This window comes from Triticum urartu, chromosome 2A (genome assembly GCF_056163025.1).
Source record: "Triticum urartu cultivar PI428250 chromosome 2A, HENAU_Tu73, whole genome shotgun sequence".
Classification (NCBI taxonomy): Eukaryota; Viridiplantae; Streptophyta; class Magnoliopsida; order Poales; family Poaceae; genus Triticum; species Triticum urartu.
The window spans coordinates 50,926,348-50,953,922 of record NC_141874.1 but is presented as its reverse complement, the minus strand read 5'-3'; the positions used below and the strand labels follow the sequence as shown (position 1 = coordinate 50,953,922).

The window sequence follows — 27,575 nt, the reverse complement described above, 5'->3', positions numbered from 1 at the left end:
TCTTTTTGGTGTACTATAGATGATTTAATTTTGCCGTAAGAAAACTCTAATTTCTCCTTAATGCAAAGGCAGAGCTTCAGCCCTGTTTCTTCAAAATAAGAGATAATTTCATTGTCTATTATGATACTATTATACAATAGAATTTCACCATCCATATTTAACACCGTGTTATTGCAGGAGCAAAAGACAGTCCCACTTTTAGTTTTTGTAACGTGTGATCATCACTGTGCTTTCGAGAACAGTTATGCAAAAATAATCACTCATGTTCCACAAAAATGCCATGAGAAGTGGACTTCTTTTTTATTTCTCTTTATAGTGCCCACATATAATAATACATAGCGTACATTACTCTCGGACATGGTTTGCATAAAACATGTCAACAAATAGCTCTACATCCAGAAGACTACAGGAGAAACTGTCTGGAGATGCTTAGACACTACATAGGAGATAGTGTGGTGGCGCGTGGTTTGCAGTTGTCCCCTACGATCATACTTAAGACCAAAGATGCTCAAGTGGAGCACACAGCAGTCACGGTCACCGAAGGCGCACTTAAACTCCACTCCCTCGCGTAGCACAGACTCCACAAGGCAAAAGCTGCCGTCGCCCATGTAGGCGAGATTGGGCCTCGCAAATGCCAGCCGCCTCTCCGGGTCCTTGTGGAACAGCTTCTCCCTGGTCACCTTCCACTCGGGCTCCACCGCACTTGTGCTGCTGCGGGAGGCGACTTCACAGGAGCAGATGTACCCGTCCTTGTGAAGCCCGACCCATGCGTCTAGCCCGTCGTCGTAGTGTGCTTGCCCTTGGAATGGTAGAGCCCAATCCCCATGCAACCTCCACTTGGAAGTCCTGGTGTCGAAGGAGAAGGTGCCCTTTGGAAGATGATGATAGCGTATGTCGTGCGCGGACATGAATATGGTGTGCCCGTCCGGGTGCAGCGCGTAGGAGGTGATCACGTCATCCATGGCGAATGGTGGCGGCGAGGGCACGCTTTTCCAGGACCACCTCATGGTTGGGCTCGGCCACGGCTCGTCCTTGTCCATTGGCGCCCACGACATGGCCTCGAAAGAGTGCTGCTCGTGGACATGGCGATGTGTCAACGCGTACATCATGCCGCCGGCGGCCACGGTGAAGGTGGTCCTGTCGATGAGTCAAACCGGTGGACGGGGGCCCATGGTGAGCCCAGCCGTCTTGGTGTCGAACACGAGGGTGGGAGTGTGCGGACAGCATGGGTTGGTGGTGATGAAGATGTTGCTGTCCATGGCGGCGAAGTCCATGCGAAGACGATTTACCGGTGCGGCTAACCGGAGAGCAGCAGGGTGAGGGAACCCATGGTGCAGGTCGGTGGTGGCGTCCTGCAAGGCATCGATGTCGATCTTGTGGATGTTGAAGTCCTTGTGCCAGTCGTCCAGCACCAGGTAGAGGTGCTTCTTGGGCACACGGCGTGGCCTTTTCCCGGTGCGGTCGGCATTGGGTTCCGAGAGGTGACGCTTAGACATGTCTCCGCCGGTCGATCTTCCCGCACTAACTGGATCTAAAGATTGAATTTTTGATTCTGACGGAGGTTACGAGCAGGGTTGCCAGTAGAGGAGAAGAAATTTATAGACAAACGGAAGGGCAAGGAGGAGGCGACAGATCTAACCTGACTCACAGCCGGGCTCGGATTGCATGCAGATAGCCAATGGCAGAGTGCCTAGCTAGACCCCGAGTCGGAAGGAGCAGAATAGGGGTCAGCGCCTCACCGCCTAACCGGAGTTGCCGCGCCGTGGTCGCCGGAGTCGTCGCCGCCGCTCTCGTGCTCCACGCGCCCGTAGACTGCTTGAGTTGCCGGGCCGCCCGTATGGCTAGAAAGAAGGCAGTTGAGACGCGCCGCCCCTCCCGTGGTCGCCGAAATCTTGGTGTGGCCGCGCCACCCCTCCCGTGGTCGCCGAAATGTTGATGTGGCCGGCGGCGCGCCGCCCCACCTCTGCTTCCCATCTTTTTTTCCTTTTCTTTTTTGCGCGTGTGCTATTCTTCTTCAGGCGCCTGAAATTCGGTTCGGCCCATTCCAAGGGATAGCCTGCCTAGGCGCACACATGGGCCCGTTCCGGGGTTGAGCCAGATTTTTTTTGGACAGATTTAGATAAATTCTCCAAATTTGCTAAAGAAAAGATAAATTCTCTAAGAGATCCTAAAAAGGGATAAATTCACTAAAAAATACCCCCTCTGTAAAACTAGTGATTTTAATGGTCTTATATTTCTTAAGGAGGGAGTACATATTACCGGGCGAAGCCACCAACAAATCAAATACATATTAAAGAATGTTACCCAAAATTTATAAAGTGTTCATAGATTAAAACAATGTCCATGCATTCTAAATGGCTTTCATGTTTTTTTGAAGTTTATTTCTAAAATGATTTAAATTTTAAATATATTCAAAAAATTATAATAAAACGTTCCTACATTATTAAAAAAATTGGCCCATTTTTCAAAAGTACATGGTTCTTTAAAAATTACATATTTAAGAAATGCTCGTGAATACTTTAAATTGCAATTTTGAAAATGGTCACGATCTTTCAAAATTGATCCTTTAAGAAAAATGTTTAAAATGGCCGCGCTACAGAACATGGAGGCGCCGGCATCCAACGGCAGGATCTCCAGTCCAGTGGCTTGGCGCGCGCGTTGAAGAGAGAAACGAGAAAAGCTCGTCCATGCCTCAAGTTGTAGATTATTGAGTGAGTATTGACTGTCCGATTGATATGAATCGGCTTTCGGATTCAGTAAAGAGAATGAATGATTAAACTGGCAGATCTTTGAGTCTTGTAAAGATTCTGAATATGTGCAAGTGCAGATAAACTTGTCTTCAGATGGGTGAAAGCCAACCTTTGTCTTCACGCAAGATAAACTTAAGCTATGTCTACAGACTGAATCTCTGCTTAAGCTACCACATTGGTTTTTAGACACCGGAAGCTCTGCTTAAGCATTGAAGGAGAAGGAAAATCTGTACAGACTGAAATCCAGCCAAAGGGAAGAAAAACTGTGCAGATCTTCCTTCTCCTTTGGCTGGGTTTCAGTCAGAGCATGCAGTTGAAGCATTCAGAGCAGTGGTTGACACCCATGGATGAGAGATGCCAAAGGCAAACCAAGTCTGTTTAGCAAAAGGGCACTCCAGAACTGGTTTTTCTTACAGTAAGGTTTCCAGAACTAGATCACAAAGCGAGCAGCCAAGCATGCATTATCATGCCGTGCGGCCATCCTCTAGCTCTCGATCAGCCTATCTGCAGTCCATAATCTGTTTTGAAGGAGCAGAAGGAAAAACCTCATCTTACCTTCAGTTTTTCGAACGGGCCAAAATTTGTGACTGTTGGTGGTGTTATGAATCTGACCAAAGAAAGAAATGGGCATCATAGGCTGACCAAAGAAATGGTGTCCTCAAGCACAAGATTCCGAACCAGAATCCAAGTTGTGATGAAGATATCCATCTGATCCTAAGACGAGAGGAAATAAGCAAAATCTACGAGGGCTCCCACGTCTGATCGCAGCCCAAAAGGAAACATGCTCGCCATTATCAATCTAAATTTTGGTACAAGAAGAGAGGAGGTGCTGAGCAGCAGCAGCTTGATCTGAAGGTGTTATACTAAAGCTGACCTCAGGTCTTGACTCCCCTTTTGTGTTTTGAGAATCAATTCACTAACTCAAGGAAAAGTTTCATAGCTTTTCCATTTGAGAGAGAGAGAGATGATCTGCCAAAAAGATAATTTATCCTGCTGCAGATGACAGGAGGTGATTTTGTAGTTTTACACTCCAGTGCATAACTAACATGAATCAATCATCAAGACAATAGGTATATCATGGCATTATGAACAATACAGCCAGAAAAAAGACATACACTTCAGATGATATTCCAATGCAGAGTAAAATGCATGCATGTCAAGAGGGTCTAGAGATCCACCACGCCAGCATCACAAAACTATCATGGCATTAGGAACAAGTTCACAACAATACCACCAGAAAGAAAGAATATATTGATTTCATGTGATGTTCCACTGCATATTAAAGGGCGTAAAGGACATACACCATTCATCACACACAAGTGTAGAGTGTCCACTACAAGGACATCTCAAAGAAGGGCAAGATTTCTACTATACAGCCCAAAAAGAAAAGAAGAATATCAAATCGCTATCCGTTTTCTAGTTACAAGCTGTGTTCAAACACAGCACCAGGCCTCCAGCCTTCAGGCTTCATTGCATTAGACCTATCCATGATGAAATGGAAGGATCTTCGCAGAAGAGCTAAGGCTGCTATTGAGATTTATAGCATGCCTTGAATCATGTGCTGCCATACACGAGTCGATGTACAGAGAGTGCGATGGTCTTCTCTCAGATGACGGAAGCATACTGTGCACAGAAGTATAATGTAGGATGCTTTCACATACTGTAATTCACAGACAGGTGACTAAGGTAACCACCCTGGTGCAGCGCCCTTTGAAGATCAGACAGCAACCTGCGGGACTCATTCATAATCAGGTAGATGGCGAGCCTGCAGTGGCTTTTTGCCGAGTGACGGAAGGAGTTCATCAATAATCTCAGAAGTCCTCTGATGTCATCTTCATATTCAAATCTATGGCCAGCTTCATCCTCGTAGGTCAATGTATCGTGAAGAAATGAACATTGCAGGCCCTTAGATTTCCATCCCCTGTAATGTCCCAGAGTGTTTAGCAGATCTTCTCCACTAGTGGTATCTTTGACTTTCCAGAATAGCTGAAACAATGAGACAAAGTTTCCGTATCCTTGATATGGCTCCATCAGGTCAATATGGCTGCAGAGCAGGCTGCCATGACACGCGTTCACTCCCTGGGAGATGATCCTTAGCCACTCGGTCAGATCAAATGGTAGCTTCTGACCATGAAATACCTCCTCTACAACCATATGAACAAATTGGCGATAGTCAAGGTCCCCGGCAGCTTCACTGTACTCCACTATCGCGCCCTCGGCCAGACCATCAAGCTTGATGGAGTCATCTTGATAGATTTGGAAGTTCTTCGAGGAAAACTTTCCAGCAAGAGCAAAGTGTTCATGATGGAGCTTGACAACTTTGTTAAATGAACGCATCAAAATCACTCTGCTGCGAAGCTTTGATAACTTCAGAGTAGTCGGTATCATTATGTTAGATCCTTCTTCGCAGCTCAGGACAGCTCTACATCCAGGGAGCTCACAGTACTCGTGCATCTTGTACCTCAAAGAATAATCATACAAACTCTCTGTGTCTTCGATCTCTGCCGCACAACTGAGGTGCCTGTGATGAGGATGAAAATTCAGCCTCCTTGAAACTCCGAGCTTGTTCCTAGCACTACACTTCAGGATTTTAGAGCCCGTTGACTGGCAGTTCCTGTAACAGTGATAAAGATTGAGTAGAGTCCTTCCGAGGTGCTTTCATATGTGCTAATAAAATGCATGACCACAATAATGTAATAAATAAAAATGTAAGGTAAGGCATACCCATACCTTACAGGGGACTTCTTTGCTGTTGGTGTCATCACTACCAAAATCGCCCCCTATGCCGACGGCCAGGGCCGTCGGCATAGCCCTGAGTCCCGTCGGGATAGGCCTATGCCGACGGCCCCCGTCGGCATAGGGCCGCCGTCAAGTCTGCCCAACAAACGGTCGCCACGTGGCACCACTATGCCGACGGCCTAGCCGTCGGCTTAGTCAAAAACTATGCCGACGGCTCGACCGTCGGCATAGGTGTGCCACGTGGCGACCAGCCGTTGCTCTAGGACCAGGGCTATGCCGACGGCCTGGCCGTCGGCATAATTTGAAACTAAGCCGACAGCCAGGCCGTCGGCATAGTCCTTCATACAGAGCTCCCAGTAGCTGACACGTGGGCGCCTATGCCGCGGCCTAGCCGTCGGCACATTTTTTAAACTAAGCCGACGGCTAGGCCGTCGGCATAGGCGCCCACGTGTCAGCTACTGGGAGCTCACGCTAGCCCTATGCTGACGGCCTAGCCGTCGGCATAGTTTGCTTTTGCTTTTTTTTTTCTTTTTTCTGTTTGTTTTCAGATCAATTCAATTCAAATAGCAGCACATATCAGCAGATATATATGATGAGATAGACATATAAAACACAACGGGATATCATCCGGTACCATCACAACAATATATGCATAAGCATCATCACACACAAGTCTCTAAATGAACATCATCACAACCAACATAAGCATATAGAGAAGCACACAAGTCATCTAAATGATCATCACCACACACAAGTCATCTCAAGCATCATCACCACACAAGGATCATCGAGCACCGCGGAGGTCGTCACCGCCAAGACGGCCAAAGCCCAGGTCGTCACTGCTAGCGGCAGCGCTACCGCCAAGACAGCCTCCGCCTCCGCCTCCGTGGATCGGAGTGGTCGGGCTCCGTGTCTCCGGAGTGCTACGAAGACCACCGCCAATGGTAGATCCACATGTTCCCTGGATGTTGAAAAGACATATGCACGAGATATATGACTGTGTTGAAAGGCATGACATGCTTTGGGTGAATAGATTGGGGATGAACTAACCGGCGAGGGGCCAGCGTTCTGTGCCACAAACTCCTCAAAGCTCATCAGTACTGGTTGTGCTGGAGGGCATTGTGCTGGAGGGAACTGAGGACACCTGCCGGCCGCCATATCCTGAAAAGCCTGCTGCATCTAGCTATCCCTCTGCACTTGGTGTTCATAAAGCCTCTGATGCCACGCCATGGTCTCCTGGCGTGTGTACTCCATGTAGGCCTACAGTATGACATGATGGAACTCATAAAACTACTAAATGCGGAAAATGAAGTGAGCAATGAAGATAAGAGGGAAAATACTTACAGATTGTTGCTCCTGAAAACTGTGTACTGGTCACTGGCTGGCTCGTGCGCTGGCTCAGGCTCGGGTCGATCCGACGAAGATGTGTGTAGGAGATACTAGGAGTGATCACAGCATCGAGAACCGCCTCCCGACCGTGCTCCTTGGGGCCCATGCTCACCACTGCCCTATCGTCCAGAGGCGTCGCAATGGGGTCAGGTGTGTCAGGATGCAACTTCAGATATGCTTCGGAGTAGGCCTGCTTCCTCCCCGCGGTCTTCTTGCCGTAGTACTGGGGCTCGCCAGGCTTGGAGTCCTTCCGCGTATGGGCGATCTCCCACGCCTGCATGTCTGAGAGCGGCCGCTTCAGTTTCTCCTCCTGCACCACCAAACAGAGATTAGTCATACATAAGAAAGTGATGGTAAATAGAAGAAGAAGAATGTTTAATGGGGTTAGTCATACATTAACTGCCTTGTGGAGATAGTGGTTTCGGTTTCCCTGAGCATGTACTCCCTCCGTCCCTCGGTTAGCCTTATTTTTGGTTCTCATAGCCGCTCAGGCTCCAGCCTCATCACACCAAAGATCCACCAATGCCGCCCAGGACTCGTCTTTTCCATAACACCAATTTGGACACACCTACATAATAAAAGCATAATGGCATGTAGGTGTGTCCAAATTGGTGTTATGGAAGCATAAAGCATAAAGCATAATGTACCACAAGGTAATGAAAGCATAATGAAAGCATAATGAAAAATCTTTTATACTTACCGCCAAGAACTCGGGCCTCTCCAAGGTAATGGCCATCCTCCGCGCTTCTTCCCTGGTCATCTTCACACCGAGATAGTCGTGGTAGTATGTGGAGATGGCCACATAGCGCACCTCGTACTGCATCTGGCGGGCCTTCTTCTTGCATTGGCGCAGCACGATCTGGTCCGCTCTAGCCCTGTGCTCCGGAAGAACTCGATAGAATGTCTACAATCATGCATGAAACAAGAATGGAAGAAGCCATGAGTTAAATCATTCATGAAACTAGAATGGACTTGTGCTTCTGAAGAGAACTCACCCAGAAAGTAGTGATCACGGCCTTGGCATGGGTCTCATGGTCCGCGTGGCGGGCCGCTTCCCAGTGGTCCCAGCTCGTGGCCAAAACCCGACGGTCTGGCTGCCTGACTGGATCAGGACAGTACAACCCCGGCCAATATAACTTCAGCAAGACGGTGATGAGGCCGTTGGGAATACGGACCCCTTTAGAATATATCCAGTTGCTGCAAAAGAATGAACTATTAGCATGTGACAAGCAAAATAAATAACAACCGGAATAAGCATGTGACAAGCAAAATAATGAACCACTTACTCTTTCCCGTGGGCTCACTGAGCCACTTCTGCTCCTCAATAGCAGGAACCTGCTTTGGTAGCTTTGCGTTGCCACGCAGCCACCCCTTCTTGTCAACCCCCTTCCCGTCACCACCATCATCCCCGCCACCACCCTCCTCCTCGCCTGCCTCCCCCTCCCCAACCTCCTCCCCAACCTCCTCCTCCTCCTCGCCTGCCTCCTCCTCCACCTCCTCCTCCTCCTCCACCACCACCACCACCTCCTCCTCCTCCTCCTCCTCCTCCCTAGAGGGTACCTCACTAGAGGAGGGCCTCGAAGACAACACCCCTGTCGGTGGGGGTGCGCTCTTTCTGGCCGCGACCCCCTATAGTGGCTCTCCCCCCAGCACCTCGTCCTCTAGAGGCTCTCCCCCCGCCCCCTCCTCCTCTAGGGGCACCTCTCCCTCGACCTCCCTGTGAGGAGTCATCGTCAAGTAGCCGAGGGGGAGGATTACGTGCTCGACCACTCCGACTAGGCAGGCCAACGACCTTGCGTAGGAAACCCACGCCGTCGGCCTTCCCCTTGCCCATGTTCCACGAACCTGCATTGAAAAGAGAAAAAGCAATTAGTAAATTAATGAAATGAAGGAAAAGGCATGATAATAAACACATTAATAAAAATGCATAAAAAGGCATATTCCTAAACTATAGAAAAAAATACTTGAAACGTACATCTGCTAGAACCCATATGAATCATCACTATTGTAACCTCTTTCTCGGTCCGTCTCATCATCACTATCAATCATATCATCTTCGTTGTACGACGGAGGTGGAGGCTCTTCCTCGTCGTCAGCGTCTTCGTTTTACTTTTCTAGCATAAGTATGCCATTTTCATTGACAATGGTCTCACCATCATTCCGTGCATCGTCGATGTTTGGGTCCACATCATCATCACCCAATGGTCTAGCGTCATCGTTTCTAACCACATCATCATCATCATCCAATGGTCTAGCGTCATCGTTTCTAACCACATCATCATCATCAGGTTGCTCTTGATAGAACACTCCCTCGTATGTCATGGGGTTAATGCTGCAGTAATCGTCTTCATTCGGGTCTGGTAGCTTACCATGTGGCGACACCTTGAACACAACTTCCCAACCCTTTAGATACACTTTCTGGCATGGGTAAGGCAGATAATATACTTGTGTAGCTTGGGTAGCCGCAATGAAGAGATCGGCTCCGGCATAGACGGTTGATGGTTTAACTTCGACCAAACCAATGGAAGGCGTATGTTTTACCCCCTCCCGCGGATCGAACCATCGGCATTTGAACACAGGCAGACTTAGGGTCTCACGCCCCTGGCGGAATTTAACCTCGTATATATTTTGTACCCTTCCGTAGTAGTCTACTGAATTTTGACCGGGGGTGTACACTCCAATATTTATAGTTTTGGGATCGGGGCGGCTGTTTTGGTGCTCCTCTGTATGGAAGCGATACCCATTCACATCATACTTTTTACATGTCATGACGGCAGGGTCAAAACCCATGGAAACCCATCTCAATTCATCATCCATAGATATGTTCAGATCTTTTCCCTACAAGTATAATGGAAATTGTTGCGTGCATTAGTTCGGTTAACTAATAAATGTTGAAGTAGGTATTTAATAGGGGAGTGTGGAAAATTGCTTTCTCCATGAACCAAGCAACAAAATTTTTACGTCCAGGGTTTCCATGACGGAGAAGAGTAAGTGCCTCCGCCTCAGTAGGAGGATTCACTCCCGTCCATTCCTCTTGAATGAAATCACTAAAAAAAGATAAGCGGTGTTAGACCGGGACTAAGTGAACATGAAACATGATGATGTGGAAGACATAAAGGAATGGTGTAGTGGTATTACCTCATCCACACTTCCTCAACTTCCTTGATGTTGTGCATGATATAGAACATGAGGTCCTCCCACTCTTGTCGTGGCATGTTATAAGATTTCGAGGCCCTAGCCCTCCCACCTTGCGCGTTGAATAGATCGAGCCTGGGTTGATACTTGGGCTCTTCTATATTGTATCGAGGCACCTTGTTATGCAGATGGGGAACGTGGTCTGGATAGTATGATGTCCTGAGGTCTGACACCTCCTCTAGGATAACTGCCTCAGCTATGGAAGCTTCAATCTTATCTTTGTTTCCACATTTCCGTCGGAGATGCTTGTTCTGCCTCTCAGGGCCGTACTGCCAGCGATTTTTCACAGGGCCCCCCAACAATACCTCGTTCGCGAGGTGCAGAATGAGATGTGTCATCGGAGTAAAGAAGCCTGGCGGAAAGATCTTCTCTAGCTTGACTATCAACTCCGGTGCCTTCTTATGCAATTTTTCAATCACCTCTTTACTTACTTCTTTAGCACAGAGCGTGCAGAAGAAATGGCTAAGCTCGGCAAGCACTCGCCAGACATGCTCGGGGACATAGCCTCGAACCATCACCGGCATTATCCGCTCAATCCATACATGGTAGTCATGACTCTTCAGGCCGGTCACTTTGCCCGTTGAAAGATTGACTCCCTTACTTATATTCGATGCATAACCATCGGTGAACTTCAAAATTTGTTTCAGCCAGATAAGTACTTCTTTTTTTTCTGGCGGTTTAAGGACAAAGTCAGCATCTGGCTTGAACCAGTTTTTTCGACCGCATGTGGGAGGCTTCATGTTCAGGCGTGGTCTATCACAAATTCTCTGTTGATCGGCTCTAGCTTTTACGTTATCCTTCGTCTTATCAGGAATGTTGAGGATCGTGTGGAAAAGGAACTCTGCCACATTCTTTTCGGTGTGCATCACATCAATATTGTAAGGAAGTTTGAGGTCCTTGAAATAGGGAAGCTGCGAGAAGGGGGTAATGTGCGTCCAGTTGTGCGTCTCACAATATCCCTCGAAGCCTTTGGCTTTGGCTTTGGCTTTGCGTTTGACTTTAGGCTTGAGAGCTTTTAGCTGAGCAAGAACATCTGCCCCCGAAAATGTTGGAATCTCGGTTACTTCATGAACAACCCGGCCTTTCGTGAAGTTCTTCTTGTCTTCCCTGTCTGGATGGTCTGGAGGGAGGAACTGTCGATGCAGGTCAAAGGCTACATACTTGCCACCCTTACTCAGCCAAATCATTCGCAGAGCCTGCATGCACACTGGGCATGGCATCTTACCACTTGTACACCATCCGCAGAATAGAGCATAGCCGGGAAAGTCATGCATGCAATAGTGCAACCAAACTTTCATCAAGAAATTTCTCTGCAGATCCCGTTCGTATGTCAACCTCGGAAAGTACCAAGAATGGTGCAAAGAATCCACAAGCGGCTGCATAAACACACCCAATTGCTTCCCCGGGTAGTCAGGCTCCGGAATGATGAGCGACAAGAACATGGTCTTCCGTTGCATTAGGGCACCGGGAGGAAGATTGAGCGGAATTACAAACACAGGCCAGCAGCTATATGGATTGGACGACATACCATATGGATTCAACCCATCACCTGATATGGCTATTCTGACATTCCCAGCCTCGGCTGCTTCCTCGGGGTATTCTTCATCGAATGACTCCCATGCTTCCCCTCCCGATGGATGTATGATTTTTTTTGGATTGTACCTTATACGTTCCTTGTGCCACTTCATCATTTTGGCAGACTCCTTCGTGATGAAAAGGCGCTGCAGTCTTTTTATAAAATCAAGATACCGAAGAACCTTAACGCGGATGGTTAGCTGCTTTTTCTCACCATCCTCACCGACCACCTCAATGTACCGAGACGAACCGCACTTCCTACAGTACTTGTCATCCGCATACTCGTGCCTAAACAAAAGGCAATTCTTCGGGCAAACATCTATTTTCTCATAATCCATAGAGAGTGCCTTCATGATTTTCTTTGTATCGTACATGCTTTTCGGCAGTTCATGACCCTCAGGGAGGCTGTTAGCCCATACTCCCAGGAATGCTTCGAAGCATTTCTGGCTACAGCCGTACTCAGCCTTGACTGCAATCAGTTGCGAGATGGCACCCAGCTGAGATATTTTCGCACCCGCATAAAGAGGTTTCTTCGACGAGGCCAAGACCTCCAAGAAGGCCTTTGCGGTTGCCTCAGGCTCCTCCGGTTCATTCTCTGAAGGTGTCGCATTTGCCGTTTCTGCAACAATGACATCATCTAGCATGTCCCTGACCCCGTCGTCCTCATATCCATCGATGCGTTGTCGCATCACCTCCTCTCTACCACGGTCCCGCTCGGCTATGTTTATCGGCGGCATGTCAAAGTTTGGCATATATCCATGCGTGCGAAGGTGCTCACTCATGTCCGTCTGATTTCTACGGTGACGTCTGGCACATCTCGCACAGGGGCATGGTGGGATAATTCTCATTGGACGACGGAATATCTCCTTCAAATACACATCGGTTTTCGCGATCCACTCTGATGTTACTCGATTCCGACGGATAAAACCACTGTACATCCACTGATTATCTGCCATCCTCTGCTTTTTTGCAACCCACACAACATAATTAAGGATTCCCTTAAATTAATCACATCAAATTTTCACTTTGTACCGCGTTTAATCCACCTACATCTCTAATAGGTAAAGATGGGTCCTAATCCCACCCGAGGATCTGTAGATTGAGTACGTTCTCCATTCTACCCCGTTCCGAGACAAAATTTCGGCAGCACCTCCCCGCTGTTCTCCAGATACACGTCTCGGCAAATAGCCGAGAGAATGTGCTCCGGAGAACAATGGGGAGGTGCTGCCGAAATCCTGTCTCAGAATGGGGTAGAACATGGAGAACATACCCAATCTACACATCCTCGGGCTGTCCATGCAAAACGCTGGACAATCCGAAAGAGCTGCGGTGATAAATATGCAATTGAATGCATATTTTTCGATGCAACCCTTTCGGACGGGAGACGCCTAGGTTACGCCACTTGACTTGAGAATGAAATCTAGTGACATTATTCGTAGCTCACCCTCGGCTGTGGAGGAAGTAGTTGAATAGTGGAGGGACAATCGGGGTCCAACAGCTCCTACGACGATCACTCCACCGAGATGGAACACCACAGAACCTGCACCATGACAAAATTTAAGAACATCGCCGTCATCATCTATCATCATGTAACAATCATCGAAGCATAAAAAAATAATCATCATCATCATTTATCATGATCCAACAATCATCATCATTTATCATCTCTTTCGCAAAAAATGGAAATCTATCATCGTCATCATCTAAAAATTATCAAGGCATAAAAAAGCATTATCATCTATCATCAACATCATCATCTATCATCATTAACATCATAATCTATCATCATCTATCATCTATTTTTTTTGCATTTCTTGCGTTTCTCACATTTCTAACTATCATCACATCATCTATCATCTAACTATCATCATACATAATGCATGCATTCATCCATATAACCATCTATCATCATACATAATGCATCCATCCATCTATCATCTAACTAAATTAAAAAAATTGCTTCAAAGAGGGAGGGAAGGAGCTCACCGTGGGGGAGGGCCGGCTCAGGGGGGGCAGGCACGGAGGGGGAGGCGGAGGGGAGCTCGGGCTCGGGCTAGGCCGGCCGGAGCAGCGGCAGAGGAGGGCCGGAGCAGCCTAGCCGCCAGCCGGAGCGAGTGGAAGGGCGGGGGGAACACGGGTGGGGAGGCTACGGCGAGTGGCGAAGGAAGGGCGGTGGCGGCCCAGAGCGCATGTGGGGCGGCGGCGGAGCAGGGCGAGGGAACGGCGGCGGCAGCGACTGGAGAGGAAGGGCAGCGGCAGGCGGAGCAGAGGATCCGGCGGCGGCGCGGGTGTGGGTCGGGAGGAAAAGGGGGAGATGGGGAATGGGTGGTCGGGGGCGAACCGCAGCGGATAAGGTCAACCTATGCCGACGGCTTGGCCATCGGCATAGGCCTAGCCCTTTGCCACATCGCCGATCCGTGGCCGTGCGCGCTGCTATGCCGACGGCTAAGCCGTCGGCATAGATACTTTGCGATTTTTTTTGTTATGACATATGTGTGACTCTTAGCACAATGTAAAAAATAGTCTCACCTATCCCAAAAATAGTCTGAAGGTTTCACCGTGATAGTCCACTTTCCATGATGAATGTCGTTTTCCACCTCCGAGACATGGCGGCAGCGACGCCCGTGAGGGGGGCACATCCCGGAGTCGCGTGTCAGGTGCCTGAGCGTGCCACCATGCTTCCACAAGCATAGTAGGGCCCACCGCAACACCTGGCGGCATTGCTACCCCCTCCGGTACCCCGTCCCGTCTAACCCTGACATAGACGACCGCCGGATCTAGCTTCTTTGACTTGCGCCGGACTGGGTCTGACCGGTGGACCTTTTCACCTGATTTTCATAGCCCAGCCCATAGCTGCACCCCCCAACACCATCCCGGCCCAAAGATACCCTCTGTGTCGGCCCGACGTGGCCGTTTCCCCCCTTCGGGACACGGCGGCAGCCACGCCCGTGAGGTCTACACGGAGGGACGGGGGCCCTGGTGGGGGGTAGCAATGCCACCAGAGCGTCGCACCGGGCCCTCATACATGAGGGGTGGTGTGATGGCATGTCTGAAGAGTTGCACGCGTCTCCGGGGTGAGCCGTCTACTACCGTGTCATCGCCGTCCGTGAGGGGGGGCCACACCCCGGAGACGCGTCCCGCCTCTTCGAACATGCCACCACACCACCCTGCATGTATGAGGGCCCGGTGCGACGCTCCGGTGGCATTGCTACCCCCCAGTGCCCCTGTCCCGCCTAACCCTGTAGCGTTTGACCACGGGATCTAGCCCTTTGACTTTGCACGGACGGGCTTTGACCAGTGGACCTCCCCACCCGGTTGTGTTAGGTCAGCCCATAGGAACACTTTGGAGCAACATCCGGGCCAGACCCACAGCAAGATCCCCTCCGTGTAGACTCGACGCGTCCATTTCCCCCGTCCAGGTGCCGGCGGCGACGCCGTCCGTGAGGGGGAGCACACCCCGGAGACGCGTGCCGCCTCTTCGGACATGCCACCACACCACCCCGCATGTATGATGTCTCGGTGCGATGCTCCGGTGGCATTGCTACCCCCAGTGCCCCCATCCCGCCTAACCCTGTAGCGTTTGACCACGGGATCTAGCCCTTTGACTTTGCACGGACGGGCTTTGACCAGTGGACCTCCCCACCCGGTTGTGTTAGGTCAGCCCATAGAAACACTTTGGAGCAACATCCGGGCCAGACCCACAGCAAGATCCCCTCCGTGTAGACCCCACACGTCCGTTCCCCCCTCCAGGTGCCGGCGGCGGCGCGGTCCGTGAGGGGGGCACACCCCGGACATGCGTGCCGGGCATTTGCAACCACCACAACACTTCCAGACTCGTGAGAGGCCGCCTACGCAAGATTTGGCGGCATGCTAGCCCCCGAAGGCCGCCGGCCACAGCCGTAGACGCGCGAAGGGCAATCCGCGTAGAGGGAATTTTTCGGATACTTCTCCATCACCAAAAATTATGAAAAAATACCATCGCGCGTCTATGGGCTGACCTAACACAACCGGGTGGAGAGGTCCACTGCTCAAAGCCCGTCCATGCAAAGTCAAAGGGCTAGATCCCGTGGTCAAACGCTATAGGGTTAGGTGGGACGGGGGACCTGGGAGGTAGCAATGCCACCGGAGCATCGCACCGGGACATCATACATGCGGGGTGGTGTGGTGGCATGTCCGAAGAGGCGGCATGCGTCTCCGGGGTGTGCCCCCCCCTCACGGACGGCGCCGCCGCCGGCACCTGGACGGGGGAAACGGATGCGTCGGGTCTACACGGAGGGGATCTTGCTGTGGGTCCGGCCCGGATGTTGCTCCAAAGTGTTCCTATGGGCTGACCTAACACAACCGGGTGGAGAGGTCCACTGCTCAAAGCCCGTCCATGCAAAGTCAAAGGGCTAGATCCCGTGGTCAAATGCTATAGGGTTAGGCGGGACGGGGGCCCTGGGGGGTAGCAATGCCACCGGAGCATCGCACCGGGACATCATACATGCGGGATGGTGTGGTGGCATGTTCGAAGAGGCGGCACGCGTCTCCGGGGTGTGCCCCCTCCCCCTCACTGATGGCGATGACACGGTAGTACACGTTCTGCGGTAACGATGCGGCGTGAATATTTTTAAATACTTGGAGCGCGATAAAATCATGAGTTTTTTACACGACGTGGGCACATGTGCTATAGGACTGATGGTAATTTTTCATAATTTTTCATGATGGAGAAGTATCTGAACACTTCCCTCTACGCGGATTGCTCTTCGCGTGTCTACGACTGTGGCCAGCGGCCTCCGGGGGCTAGCATGGCGCCAAATCATGCGTAGGCGGCCTCTCACAAGTCTGGAAGTGTTGTGGCGGATGCAAACGCCCGGCACACGTCTCCGGGGTGTGCCCCCCCCTCACGGACGGCGCCGCCGCCGGCACCTGGACGGGGGAAACGGACGCGTCGGGTCTACACGGAGGGGATCTTGCTGTGGGTCTGGCCCGGATGTTGCTCCAAAGTGTTCCTATGGGCTAACCTAACACAACCGGGTGGAGAGGTCCACTGCTCAAAGCCCGTCCGTGCAAAGTCAATGGGCTAGATCCCGTGGTCAAATGCTACAGGTTTAGGCGGGACGGGGGCCCTGGGGGTAGCAATGGCACCGGAGCGTCGCACTGGGACCTCAACCGTGAGGGGGGCACTCCCCGGAGCCGCGTGCCGGGTGTCTACGCCTGCCACCATGCTTCCACAACTGTAGGAGGGCCCACCGCAACGCCTGGCGGCATTGCTACCCCCCAGGTTCCCCGTCCCGTCTAACCCTGACACAGACGACCGCTGGGTCTAGCCCTTTGACTTTCGCCGGACGGGGTTTGACCGGTGGACCATTCCAAGCCCAGCCCATTGCTAGATCCCCAACACCGTCCTGGCCCAACCCACCCCAAGATTCCCTCCATGTCGGCCTGACGTGGCCGTTTCCCCCCTCCGTGACACGGTGGCAGCGTCGCCCGTGAGGGGGGCACACCCAGGAGTCGCGTGTCGGGTGCCTGAGCCTGCCACTATGCTTCCACAACCATAGGAGGGCCCACTGCGACACCTCGCGGCATTGCTACCCCCCAGGTACACCGTCCCGTCTAACCCTGACACAGACGACCGCCGGGTCTAGCCCTTTGACTTTCACCGCACGGGGTTTGACCGGTGGACCTTTTCACCTGGTTGTCATAGCCCAGCCCATAGCTACACCCCCAACATAGTCCTGGCCCAACCCACCCCAAGATTCCCTCCGTGTCGGCCCGACGTTGCCATTTCCCCCCCTCCGGGACACGGTGGCAGCGACGCCCGTGAGGGGAGGGGCACACCTCGGAGCCGCGTGTCGGGTGCCTGAGCCTGCCACTACACTTCCACAACCGTAGGAGGGCCCACTGCGACACCTCGCGGCATTGCTAACCCCCAGGTACACCGTCCCGTCTAACCCTGACACAGACGACCGCCGGGTCTAGCCCTTTGACTTTCACCGCACGGGGTTTGACCGGTGGACCTTTTCACCTGGTTGTCATAGACCAGCCCATAGCTACATCCCCAACACAGTCCCGACCCAACCCACCCCAAGATTCCCTCCGTGTCGGCCCGACGTTGCCGTTTCCCCCCTCCGGGACACGGCGGCAGCGACGCCCGTGAGGGGAGGGGCACACCCCGGAGCCGCGTGCCGGGTGCCTGCGCCTGCCACCACGCTTCCACAACCGTAGGAGGGCCGACCGCAACACCTGGCGGCATTGCTACCCCCCAGGTACCCCGTCCCGTCTCCCCTCTCCGCAACACGACGGAAGCGACGCCCGAGAGGGAGCAAACGATATATATATATATATAATCGAGATATGTTTTCTGTACATAAGGCACATTTAAGTTAATCTAATTATTTTGGGAAAAAATAAAAAGGAAAAAGAGAAAACAAATAAAATATGAAAAAAATATTAGAAATCTATGCCTACAGCTATGCCGTCGGCATAGCTACAGCCACAGAAGGGTAGAGCCATGGATCGATGACGTGGCGTATGGCGCGGATCGATGACGTGGCACCGCCCATGGGCCAAGCCTATGCTGACGGCAAGGCTGTCGGCATAGATATGCCACCCCACGGACTGGTGAGTGTTTCAGATCGTTGACGTGGCAGATCACGTGGATCGATGACGTGGTAGATATGCCGACGGCCACCGATAGGCCCCATCGGTGTAGGCTTCACGCCGTCAAAGGATGTCGCCGCCCGGGCAGTCGGGCCCACAGATATGCCGAAGGCATCCTCTATGCCGACGGCCGCCGTAGGCATATTTATTGGGATGCCGACGGCCCTTCTGTGCCGACGGCCCCCGTCGGCATAGGTGGATGTATGCCGACGGCTTTCCTATGCCGTCGGCCTGGCCTGGGCCGTCGGGATAGATCTGTCGATGCCGACGGGGGCCGTCGGCATAGATTTGGCCGTCGGCAATTGGGTAAATTCTGGTAGTGCATTATGTTTTCTGGAGAAATCAGATTTTCAATAATTCCTTTTGGTTCAGTAGCCAATAGCCTGCTTTCTTTAGAACAGCTCTCAACCCAATCTATTGAGCTCACTTGCTTTAACTCCGACTCCCACAAGATCCTTGCCCCTGCTGGGATGTTACCCTACCAAAAAAATATGTGAATACCATGATTTAAAATATTCGGGTTTTAGATAATTCATAAAGTGATATGAGCGAATACTACCTTGACAATTATGTGTGTGGCCTCTTTATAGTGAAGTCCTGTAGCAAGTGCTCCACCAAGAGACTCAATCTTTTCCTTATAAGCTGCTAAGTCCTGCGCATGCAAGATAGATATTCAAAAACTATTAGCCACTGTTGTAGTTTATTCCAAAAATGTGCTCCTGCAAGTTTCTCGGAGAAAAGAACTGGGTGACTTGGACAGAATAGATGATGTTTGCAAAATAAAAGTGACTATATATTGCTTCTATACCATGTAAGGAAGCCAGCATACCAAGTCCAAAATAGATGTGTTTTCTCAAAAAATAACTGCCATTAGTGCAATTTATCTGCTTTTAATTATGAAAGTACTTTATATTGCTTCGTTATCACAAAATCAGCCACATTGCACTACTGCACTTGCATTTTTGTGTAACAGTGACATGATTCTACGTCTAAAATGACTGGCCAATACTTTTGCAACCACATATAACAAATTAACATGTTCAGATTAATTGCCACAATGTCACAATTTAGGATTTATCCGCGAAGCTTGTTGAAGTCCTCTGATGTTGATATTTTATTTGAAAAGAATGGCAGAGAAAAAAGTCTCATGGTCTGAATGAGAAGCAAGCAGATTTTCTTAAGGCTTTGTACGGTGAGACTTTGTTTGTACTGCTTGGTCACCTAATTAGAACTAGGGGAAAGTCCCCATCAGACAAAACGATGAAAGGAGAAACCGAGTGAGAAAACTCTGAATGAAAAAACTTGAGGACACTGATGCTTACAGGTCAATTTTACATTCAGGTAAACGCATAGACTACTAGACTAGTGTTCGGTGGATCTCAAAACCTTCCTTAAAGGGAACAGAAAATGCCGAGTGCTCAGCAGCCCCAGCTGCATGATCTTGCAGTGCAATTCCTAGGCAGGACCTTGCTGGCCTGGATGCTAGGACTGGATTGCCACCGATCTGACACCTAGGCCTTGTTGACCAACTTGATGTATACAACCAAAATGCAGCATCTCCTATTGTTACCCCAAGAAACCATGACAACATAACTCTTTTCATGTGATTATTAAGGATGCAGCTACAAGGAGACAGTAAGAAAATTATCAGATCCCTATTATTTAGTGATAGCAACGCCATATATATACCAAACAAGATTATGCTCTTGCTCCCAAATTCCACACAAAAGGGTCAAAAGTTCACAAGAGCACGCCCAGCAGTTCAGATTTCTCGAGTTCTCACCTCGTCGGTGATGCCAGCGTCCGAGTAATCCAGCAAGACGAAGAGGAATCCGGAGAAGGGCTTGCCCGCGTGGCTGGGACCTGCTTGTTCCCGGGCGGGAGGCCTCGCCGTCGCGCCCCCAGCTCCTGCGCTCCCGTCCTCCTCCTCTGGTCCCCGGTCGCTCCTCCTCTGCGCACCATCTCCGCCCGCATCCCCGGCTCCGATCGAGGTGCCGCGCCCGCCATCGCGCCCGTGGAGCCCTCGGCTCTCTCCCCCGCTGTGAATGCTGGGGCAGCCCCCGCTGCCGCGCTCACCGCCGTCGCCTTCGACCTCTTGTGTCCCTCCTCCGTCGCCCCTGGGGAGGCCCCCGCTGCCTCGCTCGCCGCCGCGGGGCGGCTGTCTTCCGCTGCTTTCTTGGGGCAGGAGGCGCGTGGGCTTGAAGACGGCGGACTTGGTGGGGGAGAGGAGCGACGGCTTCCCGCTGCCGCCCTCGCCGCCGACAAGCGGCGGCCTCCCGCTGTGATCTGGATGCAGGCGGAGCCCCGGCATGACGACGAGCGGGGGGGGGGGGGGAGGGAGGGGTTCCAATTTGGGGGATTGTTCCAAGAATTCGGGGGGAGAGGTGGGAAATTTTGGGAAGGCAGGGGGCGGGGGGGGGGGGCATTTCGAAGCTGTGGCCTTCTGGAAGAGCCGTTCGTGCCGGGTAGGCTACGCTTCGGGTGATCGACCCTGCCCAAGGTCGGCTCCCTCCCAAGCCGTTGGATCCAAATATCCAACCCATTTGATCAGTCCGGCTGCATCGTTCCCCTCGTCTCGCGCCTTGTGCGACGTTGCATGAAAACATTCCTCTCCCCTCACCGCGCTTGCGAGGGGAGATCGGCCACTGCGCAAAAAAATCCGACGAGCGACTCCGCACGAGTCACGGGTGGTCATAGTGTGGGCTGATCACCGCGTCAGCACATGTCCCGACTAGAAACTCTGCATGGGTCATGGTTGGGCGTAGAGTTGGGTGATCACCGTCCCAGCATAGGTCGCGGCCGATCCCAGCACGGACGCTCGCCATCCCCAACATGGGTCGCGGTCGGTCCCAACATTGCAACACGGACGCTCGCCGTCCCCAACATGGTGCGGTCGTTCACAGCACGGCCACTCGCCGCACTGCATCCGTGATCGTGGGCGTAGCATTTGTGGCCAGCAGTTGCAGAAGCCTTGTGGCCCACTTGTAACGCGTCGGAGGACATCGGCATAGGTTAGCCAACAGTGTCGGCGGCCGGCCTTCCAGCTCCCTGCAGCGGCGAGACACTGCCTTCTAGCGTCTCCCTGTAGGAGGCGCCAGTAGGTGTGAGCCATAGATGTGCAATGATATTTAGAGGAGGAAGGTGAGCGGTGATGGCAAGAGAAATATTAATCCATGGTGTTGTGAGCGGCGGTGTCAATGTGAACGACGATAAGGGAGGTAGGAGACGCACAAAAAGTTGTGTGAGAGCGAGTGAGGGAGAGGGGGTTGAATTAGAGTGTCTGGCTGCATACGATGCGCTAGATGATTGCGGTAGATATAAGGTTGGCAAAGGGTTACACGTGGAGTCCACCAGCAAGATGTGCGCGATGGACGTGGGCGTTGATCGGTCGCCTGGTTCTAATCAATTTTCATATTTTGCTTGCATGATAAATCGGTAACCATTCACAAATTCACCTTTTTTAACAAGGGTAGCATTAATAGATGAAACGAGTTACAACACTGCACAAAGAATCCCACATGGAATAAAAATTATAACATGATCATCCTTTTATCAAATCGGACCCGAAAATGATTCGACAAAAATGCAATTGAGTCCTAATGCTCCCGGGAGACCTCATCGGAGATGCTATCGCCACCATGTCCTGCGAAATACTTGGCATCTTGCAAGGAGAAGAGGGCCTCCGCAATGGAGGTTGAAATTGCGGCGTCAATTTTTTTCGTCAAATCCATGTGAGGCAAGTGTTCCACCCTAGCCACTCATAGGGGTTCATTTGAGACTTGAGAAATTTTGATCCATGGATCCATCTACCGAGATTAGAGCAATGCTATAAGATAGCTGAAGATGAACCAGAAAACCAACTTCAACTCACCCTTGAGCTCTAGGATCAAAATTCAAAAAATAGTTAAAATAAAAAAAACAGATTTTTTTTACATCAAAGATGCTCGAGTGCGCGATGTGCATGCAAAAAAAAATGCAGGTGGACGTTCGAGGAGCTATATATAGGCAAAAGGCAAAATCGGGTCCAAACAATGTTCTTTTTCCAAAGTTTCTGTCGCTGCCATTTTTTTGCCATGAAAACTTCGAATGTCAAAACACATTGAATTGTGTACACATGCTCATTCAAGCATGTTGTACGACAACCAAAAATCATATTTTAATTTTGTTTACTACTATTCATGCCACGGTGCAAATGCACATGGGCACTGAATTGTTGCACTCAAGAAAGAGAGGTTATTCAACCAAAATCACAGGCAGATGTTGGGGAAGGAAGGAACGATGTTTACCTTAGGGAATGTAGAGAAGGGCACAAATTATTTTGACAAGTCTTTTGAGGTTGGTGGTGGCAAACATGGCATCGTGAATACAGAACTTCTACACCTACATGTTGTTGCCATCGAGAAATTAAATACTCCCTCCATTCATTTTTGTAAGTCGTTTAAGACAACTCAAAATAGGTTGTTTTACGCATTGTCTAAAATGTCTTCAATTTTCCTATAGAAGTGAACAGAGGAAGTAGTACTACTGTAGAACAAAGAGTAATCATATGCTCTGTGTCTCTCAAAACGCTTTTGGAGCCCCGGTTCTAATCTGTAAAGCATGCCGCACTGAACGAGGGAGTAATCATCAGCACGTGACTGCCAAGCGTTCATAACGTCTTCGTTCTCTGGGATGGGTGCGTCACCTAGCGGTGCTTCTAGAACATAATCTTTCTTGGCAGCTATGAGGATAATCCTCAGGTTCCGGACCCAGTCCGTATAGTTGCTGCCATCATCTTTCAGGTTGGTTTTCTCTAGGAACGTGTTGAAGTTGAGGACAACGTGGACCATTTGATCTACAAGACATATTGTAAAGATTTTAGACTAAGTTCATGATAATTAAGTTCATCTAATCAAATTATTCAATGAACTCCCACTCAGATAGACATCCCTCCAGTCATCTAAGTAAAACATGATCCGAGTTAACTAGGCCGTGTCCGATCATCACGTGAGAGGGACTAGTCAACATCGATGAACATCTTCATGTTGATCGTAACTTCTATACGACTCATGCTCGACCTTTCGGTCTTCCGTGTTCCGAGGCCATGTCTGTACATGCTAGGCTCGTCAAGTCAACCTAAGTGTATTGCTGTGTAAATCTGGCTTACACCCGTTGTATTCGAACGTTAGAATCTATCACACCCGATCATCACGTGGTGCTTCGAAACAACGAACCTTCGCAACGGTGCACAGTTAGGGGGAACACTTTCTTGAAATTATTACGAGGGATCATCTTATTTAAGCTACCGTCGTTCTAAGCAAATAAGATGTAAAACATGATAAACATCACATGCAATCAAATAGTGACATGATATGGCCAATATCATTTGCTCCTTTTGATCTCCATCTTCGGGGCTTCATGATCATCGTTGTCACCGGCATGACACCATGATCTCCATCATCATGATCTCCATCATCATGTCTTCTTGAAGTTGTCTCGTCATCTATTACTTCTACTACTATGGCTAACACTTTAGCAATAAAGTAAAGTAATTACATGACGTTTATGTTGACACGCAGGTCATAAATAAATAAAGATAACTCCTATGGCTCCTGCCAATTGTCATACTCATCGACATGCAAGTCGTGATTCCTATTATAAGAACATGATCAATCTCATACATCACATATATCATTCATCACATCCTTTTGGCCATATCACATCACACGGCACATGCTGCAAAAACAAGTTAGACGTCCTCTAATTGTTGTTGCAAGTTTTTACATGGCTGCTATAGGTTTCCAGCAAGAACGTTTCTTACCTACGCCAAAACCACAACGTGATATGCCAATTTCTATTTACCCTTCATAAGGACCCTTTTCATCGAATCCGATTCGACTAAAGTGGGAGAGACAGACACCCGCCAGCCACCTTATGCAACTAGTGCATGTCAATCGGTGGAACCAGTCTCACGTAAGCGTATGTGTAAGGTCGGTCCGGGCCGCTTCATCCCACGATGCCGCCGAATCAAGATAACACTAGTAACGGCAAGAAAATTGACAATATTCACGCCCACAACTGCTTTGTGTTCTACTCGTGCATAGAAACTACGCATAGACCTAGCTCATGATGCCACTGTTGGGGAACGTAGCAGAATGTTAAAATTTTCTACGCATCGCCAAGATCAATCTATGGAGTCATCTAGCAACGAGGGAGAGAGGAGTGCATCTACATACCCTTGTAGATTGCGCGCGGAAGCGTTCAAGAGAACGGGGTTGATGGAGTCGTACTCGTCGTGATTCAAATCACCAATGACCTAGCGCCGAACGGATGGCACCTCCGCGTTCAACGCACGTACGGTTGGGAAGACATCTCCTCCAACTTGATCCAGCAAGGGGGAAGGAGAGGTTGATGGAGATCCAGCAACACGACGGCGTGGTGGTGGAAACTACGGCGATCTCCGCAGGGCTTCGCCGAGCACTTCGAGAAGGAGAGGTGTCACGGGAGGGAGAGGGAGAGGCCAGGGGCTAGGGTGCGGCTGCCCTCCCTCCCCCCACTATATATAGGGTCCCTAGGGGGGCGCCGGCCCTAGGAGATCCAATCTCCAAGGGGGGGCGGCGGCCAAGGGGTGGCTTGCCCCCCAAGCAAAGTGGGGCGCCCTCCCAACCCTAGGGTTTCCAACCCTAGGCGCAGGGGAGGCCCAAGGGGGGTGCACCAGCCCACTAGGGGCTGGTTCCCCTCCCACTTCAGCCCATGGGGCCCTCCGGGATAGGTGGCCCCACCCGGTGGACCCCCGGGACCCTTCCGGTGGTCCCGGTACAATACCGATTACCCCCGAAACTTTCCCGATGGCCGAAACTTGACTTCCTATATATAAATCTTCACCTCCGGACCATTTCGGAACTCCTCGTGACGTCCGGGATCTCATCCGGGACTCCGAACAACTTTCGGGTTACCGTATACTAATATCTCTACAACCCTAGCTCACCGAACCTTAAGTGTGTAGACCCTACGGGTTCGGGAGACACGCAGACATGACCGAGACGACTCTCCGGTCAATAACCAACAGCGGGATCTGGATACCCATGTTGGCTCCCACATGCTCCTCGATGATCTCATCGGATGAACCACGATGTCGAGGATTCAATCAATCCGTATACAATTCCCTTTGTCAATCAGTATGTTACTTGCCCGAGACTCGATCGTCGGTATCCCAATACCTCGTTCAATCTCGTTACCGGCAAGTCACTTTACTCGTACCGTAATGCATGATCCCGTGATCAACCACTTGGTCACATTGAGCTCATTATGATGATGCATTACCGAGTGGGCCCAGAGATACCTCTCCGTCATACGGAGTGACAAATCCCAGTCTCTATTCATGCCAACCCAACAGACACTTTCGGAGATACCTGTAGTGTACCTTTATAGTCACCCAGTTACGTTGTGACGTTTGGCACACCCAAAGCACTCCTACGGTATCTGGGAGTTGCACAATCTCATGGTCTAAGGAAATGATACTTGACATTCGGAAAAGCTACAGCAAACGAACTACACGATCTTTGAGCTATGCTTAGGATTGGGTCTTGTCCATCACATCATTCTCCTAATGATGTGATCCCGTTATCAATGACATCCAATGTCCATAGTCAGGAAACCATGACTATCTTTTGATCAACGAGCTAGTCAACTAGAGGCTCGCTAGGGACGTGTTGTGGTCTATGTATTCACACATGTATTACGATTTCCGGATAAGACAATTATGGCATGAACAATAGACAATTATCATGAACAAAGAAATATAATAACAACCATTTTATTATTGCCTCTAGGGAATATTTCCAACACTCTCCCCTCCGCTGGTGCGGATGCTAGCCATACCGCGGCCACATGGAAAACGGCGGCGATGACGAGGTTCGACCATTGGCGCATACCGGCGCCCCCGATCTGTGGCAGTGACGGATCTCTCCGTCTCACGGGGCCAGGCCTCCCGTCTGCGCTGCGACGGCGTCGGCATGGAGGCCCGGGCTCGGGCAGCCTCCGCAGTGTTGGGTGCGCCGGCGAGGTGTCTTCTGCAGCGGCTGGCGAGCGTGTCAGTTCACTACTCATCTCGTCCACCTCCAAGACTCCAATATGGTAAGTCCTCAATTCCTCTTCCTTAGTTCCTCACATAGTCAATCTTTCGTGGTTTGATTGAGTTTCAAAAAGGAAAAGTCTTGTTTTGATTGAGGTTCAAAATGAAGTAGAAAAAGCTTGGTTCAGTTTTGGTTGTCATGGATCCTTACCTGTATTCATGGGCGGATCTAACTTAAATGCATGTTTTTTTACAGTAGCAGACTAGCAAGATATCTTTATTAGGATCAGTGCCTATGAAGTATGCACTATGGATGTTTAAATTTGATTGCCGCTGGGTGTTGTAGCATTTACTGAAGTCTGAACTGTTGTTCTTATGTGTTTAGGGTAATTTGGGTGACGAATTTGATGCTTTGGTTAAATGTTTGTGGGTTTTTTGGGGGAAGAAAATAGTGGTAGTTAATTTATTGGCATCGGTCAGCAGTTAGCACTGCTGGTTTAGGATCTGCATCGTTAAGGTCTTTAGCTAATTTCTCTGCTATCTGCAATCTTCAAAATCAAAAAAATGAAGCCTGGAGCATAACAGAAGAAACTAGATAAAAAACAGTACTTTTTTGAAAGAAATAAAAAACAGTACTGCAGGAGCAAAACGGTGCAGCGGATGATGCCAACGTGAATGACGATTAACTTCTCTGACCTTGTGGTAGGCTGGATCTGAATCACATTAATGGGTGACCTTTCTCGTAATCCTTTTCCTGAAAGCATTAAACAATGGCTTAGACTGACATTTTGGTAGTTGTGTAAGCTGAAACATGAAGCTAAGCTGAACAATTTATTGTCCTTTTTTCGCATGAGATCACATTTTGGTAGTTGCAAAGCCTAAACCATGATGCTTTTTGCTGCTTCTGTAGTCTGGAAGTTGTATACTTAAGCTAAGTTTCTTCTGTTTCAATAAAACACAGGTTGGTAGTTGCATAACTTGAACTATGATGCTTTCTTGCTGCTATTGTCGTCTCTAATGGAATTGCGAGATAATTTAGTTAATCTCATTGGTCTGCACTCTAAAAGAATCATAAGAGCCATTTAGAAGAAGGTAGGGTACTATTATACATTGGTCATGTAATGTACAGATTTAGACAACAGACTAAAAATTTAATTGTGATACTTCAGATTTGCACAGTTTTTTGTTGTTGAAATTTCGTCCACATGAGGTCGTCCTCCTCTCTGGTTTTT

General features: G+C 50.0%; 2 protein-coding genes across 2 annotated transcripts; both read right to left on the bottom strand.

The window, feature by feature from the left end:
* Positions 1-293: 293 nt before the first annotated feature.
* LOC147983622 (uncharacterized) lies at positions 294-1,162 on the bottom strand. Its single transcript, XM_087539567.1, has one exon. It carries the CDS (start codon positions 1,107-1,109, stop codon positions 390-392), a length of 720 nt encoding a protein of 239 aa, XP_087395693.1. The 5' UTR covers positions 1,110-1,162; the 3' UTR covers positions 294-389.
* A 3,241-nt stretch (positions 1,163-4,403) lies between these two features.
* Positions 4,404-20,601, bottom strand: LOC125534893 (uncharacterized). The gene is made up of 5 exons (XM_087539566.1): positions 20,074-20,601; positions 18,850-18,942; positions 18,619-18,768; positions 5,481-5,515; positions 4,404-5,364 (listed from the first exon to the last, which is right to left on the bottom strand). The coding sequence occupies exons 1-5, from the start codon at positions 20,599-20,601 to the stop codon at positions 4,404-4,406; spliced, it is 1,767 nt and encodes a 588-aa protein (XP_087395692.1).
* Positions 20,602-27,575: the final 6,974 nt, after the last annotated feature.

Excerpts from the sequence above, each read along its gene's own strand:
- LOC147983622 (XM_087539567.1), bottom strand. The coding sequence starts at position 1,109 with ATGATGTACGCGTTGACACATCGCCATGTCCACGAGCAGCACTCTTTC.
- LOC125534893 (XM_087539566.1), bottom strand. The coding sequence starts at position 20,601 with ATGCCGGGGCTCCGCCTGCATCCAGATCACAGCGGGAGGCCGCCGCTT. Across the intron at positions 5,516-18,618 it reads ATCTGATTTCTCCAGAAAAC|GTGATGACACCAACAGCAAA; the intron begins ATAATGCACTAC and ends GCGATTTTGGTA. Across the intron at positions 5,365-5,480 it reads GCAAAGAAGTCCCCTGTAAG|GAACTGCCAGTCAACGGGCT; the intron begins GTATGGGTATGC and ends TCACTGTTACAG.